This window comes from Nymphaea colorata, chromosome 13, assembly GCF_008831285.2.
Source record: "Nymphaea colorata isolate Beijing-Zhang1983 chromosome 13, ASM883128v2, whole genome shotgun sequence".
Lineage (NCBI taxonomy): Eukaryota > Viridiplantae > Streptophyta > Magnoliopsida > Nymphaeales > Nymphaeaceae > Nymphaea > Nymphaea colorata.
In genome coordinates, this window is record NC_045150.1 from 5696993 (window position 1) to 5700603 (window position 3611).

The 3611-nt window shown below is 47.5% G+C and overlaps 1 protein-coding gene across 1 annotated transcript; it reads right to left on the reverse strand.

Moving 5' to 3' along the window:
• Positions 1 to 1678: 1678 nt before the first annotated feature.
• On the reverse strand, positions 1679 to 3383 carry LOC116266739 (probable aspartyl protease At4g16563). The gene has a single exon (XM_031648052.2). It carries the CDS (start codon positions 3203 to 3205, stop codon positions 1829 to 1831), a length of 1377 nt encoding a protein of 458 aa, XP_031503912.1. The 5' UTR covers positions 3206 to 3383; the 3' UTR covers positions 1679 to 1828.
• Positions 3384 to 3611: the final 228 nt, after the last annotated feature.

The window sequence follows — 3611 nt, forward strand, 5'->3', positions numbered from 1 at the left end:
TATTCAATGCGGAGCATTGCAAGAAAGGCTGCAAATAAGTAAAGTCAGCAGCCTTTTGGTTTTAGAGCACCTGTGGTTGGGTTAGTGCGGGCACTCACAGACCCACAGAAAGTTCCAAATCCATATTGAAATTTGAAGGTTTTTTTTTTTTTAAATTTATACATTGGTGCTCCTTAAAAATTTATACATTGGTACATTTGGATCTTAATGCTTGTTTCTATTGCTATGCAGTTCCAACACAAATTCATTGCATGAGTGGGGCTAGGAGGGAGAGAGAGATGCGTGGACATATTGTCCTTAAGCCAGATAATAAATGCTGGACATATTGTCCACAACTTGTTTGCTTAGGCAGGAACTTTGGAGTTTGGTCATCCTTGGGAAAACATGCTTCTGCAGCTGCTACATCTATCTGCAGTTGAGCTGCGCTGAAATGGGATCGGGTCAAGATTCGATTGAGGAGACGATCCAAATCCAGGGCATCTGTCTGCAGTTGAGCTGCCCCCCTGCTCAGCCATGGGCTGAAATGGGATCGGGTCAAATTTCGATTGAGGAGACGATCCAAATCCAGGACTTTCGTGGTCCATCGAGATTCGAGCGTGACCTTCTTTAGCAAAGTGTTTGAGTGGATTGGAGACATGACAGAGAAGGTGCGTTTGCACCACCGTCGTTTTCTGGTGCCCATGATGAGAAGGAAGGCGGGACCCAAGTTGGTTTCCTTGGATACTCATCCAAATTGATATACATTTCGATCTTAATGCACATCTAATTTGTATTTTCAGGACCCGTACAAACAAGAAATGTGTTATGCTATCCAAGCTGTCCAATATATATATATATATACCAAACACTTAAGTCAAGAACAAATACAGACCCGTTATTTTTTTGCTAAAAAAATATTTTAAATAAATATTAACATCTTAATATTTTAATATAAAACATGTTTTTGATTCAAGTGGCTATTATAAAAAAATGTGGTTTTTTTTTATTATCAAATATTCATGTTATGAGAGATATTCGTTTTTTCTTATTATAAAAATTATATTAAAGTATCAACTTATTCTTAAAATCAATTATAGTAAAGTTAGATTGCAAAAAAACATTTTAAACATCAAAATTAAAGCGTTTAATTATTATCCCTGACCTAAGCGTTTGAGTTCTACCATGTGCTAGACATTATCATATGGTTATATTTTAAAAACGTATTACAAAAAAGTCACTATGGTTTATAGTGCAGACCTTATCATTGATTTATGGTCTTTTTATATAGCAATAAAATTTTAGGTTTAAAATATTCGACAACTACTTAGCACACGGTAATATCGACTATATATATATTCTCAGATGATTAAACATTTAAAACCATACGTAAAAGCATGATAAACTGTTGAGAATCAAATTGACTTCTTCCCAATTAATTGATGCAATAACCGATACAAAAGCTTCGAAAAATTCACCGATTTTCTATTGAATTGGACGAGTCGGCCGTACAAGTGTGAATCCGGCACGCTTTGCTGTAGTTGTTTATTAAAGTTTAAAGACAGTGACCGGGACAGTGGCTCCGGTCCCATTCGGACCCACCCAAATATGGGGATCGTAAGGCGTTTTAGCCGTTGGGGAGAGTAACCTCAACCGGCATGTTCAAATAATACTAATTCCCGACCTTCAAAACATAGGGATGTTACTCATCAAAGATATGTTTTTTCTTTCAATTCTTAGCCCAAAAAAGTACATGAAAGAAAGAAGCCAAATTCGCTAATTCCACCACCACATTCTGCATCTTTAACAAATGACGCCCAAGAATGTAAATTACCAAAGGCAATCGCCGTTTCTATGCATTGCACGTCTGCTGCCTGAACCCCAATCTTTCCCTGTCCGCGTCAAACACCATGTACAAATCCTGCTGCTGAAAGTTTCCCAGTACCACCGCCGGTCCCCCATCGCCGCCCCCGCCCACCACCGTCAGGCAGACGGCGTCCGTTTCGCCCACGAACGAGAAGTAATTCTTCAGCGGCAGTCTCATTATTGCGCCGCCCTCGAACCTCAGCGCCATCTCCGGAAGGGTCACCGTTTTCTGCCCTGTCACATCAAAGCACGGCCTGAGACTCGATCGCGCCTCCGTGGACGTCGCACGCCGATAGTTCCGGACCTGGCGAGTGAACTCCGCCACCAGCTGCTCGTGGACGCCGGCCTCTACTACGGTAAAGCTGGTGCCCGTGTCGACGATCGCGCCGCCGTCGCCACCGGGGCCTAATGGCGTGACTCTCACAGCCACCCCTCCCACCGTTATGGCGTCCAGGCCGAGATAGTAATACGCACCGGAGCCCGCTGGGTTCTTCACGAACGGCGTAAAGGTAAGGCCGTTTCCGGCGAGGGGATCGGCGCCGAGAACGAGCGCGCCCTTGGCACCGGGGGCGTCATCGAGGCGGTGGGAGGGGAGGCAGTAGGAGAAGGACCCCGCTCCGAGCTGGTACGGTAGCGAGGGTGGCCCGCGGCCGAAAGCGGCCACGCCGATGGGCTGGTGGTCGGAGAACACGGAGCATCCGACGGCGAAGCCCGCGACTTGCTTCCCCGCCAACGAGAGCGTCTCGGAGAGAAGAAGCCCCCCGCCGTTGATTCCACCGCCGGAGATGAGGAAGAAGGGCGGGCAGGAGGCGGGGGCGGAGGAGCAGTTCGAGGGCACGCGGCGGTGGATCCACCGGCATTTGGGGTCCGTGCAGCCGAAGAAGCGAGCGGAGGACGACGACTTCGGAACGAAGTAAGGGATTCCGGAGGATGAGGAGGGGCAATTTGGGCATCTGAATCTTTCGGTGCAGGGGAACCACGCGAGACTGCTGCTGGTGTCGAGACTCAAGTTGAGGGGCTGTGGCGGAGTGCCGAAGCTTAGGGTGAGGGCGTACTCACCGGAGCTGTGTGGCGAGACCGATACGGTCGAATCGACGGCCGCGTCGGGTCCGAGCTCAGCCGCTTGGTGGTGGTGGTGGTGGTGGCGGCGCTTCAAGCGGTGGGCTCGGGCGAGGGAGGAGGAAGCGAGGAGGGAGAGCTTTGTCCATGGGTCCGCGGGTGAGCCCGGGGTAGTACTGGAGGTGCGCGTCAGAGTGAGGGTTAGAGGTTTGGAAGCGGGCTGGGCGAAGGGGGGAAGGAGGAGGAAGAGAAGGAGGAGGAGCGCGAACATTGTGGAATCGGCCTGAGGAGGCGTTCTGGTCATCTGGAGCTTTGTTTCTTTTGGTTTTCCCACACTGGGGAGAAAGGCTGTCAGCAAGTGTCTCAGTGATGCTGATAGCGGTGAGTCCGCACCGTGCTCTGTTGTTAATGGATGCCGAGGCCAATATATAATATACCGTCAATAAATCTACGCGCTTTTAATGTGCTTGGCACGGCGGCCGTCTCTCAGCGATGGCATCTGAAAAGGCAAGGTTTATGATGATGTAGTAGGATCTTGGTTGTATAGATGTTAGTATACTAATTCTATTTGAACCGATGTCCAGTTTCTGAAAAGTATACAAATTTAATATTTGATTAATAAATCAGACGGGACTTGAATTTAAGAAATATCATTCGATCAAATTCAAACTGAAATATCCGATCAGATTTGGATCGAATTTAGTTCTAAA

What these genes read in the sequence shown, in the direction of transcription:
- LOC116266739 (XM_031648052.2), bottom strand. Translation starts at nt 3,205, where the DNA reads ATGACCAGAACGCCTCCTCAGGCCGATTCCACAATGTTCGCGCTCCTC.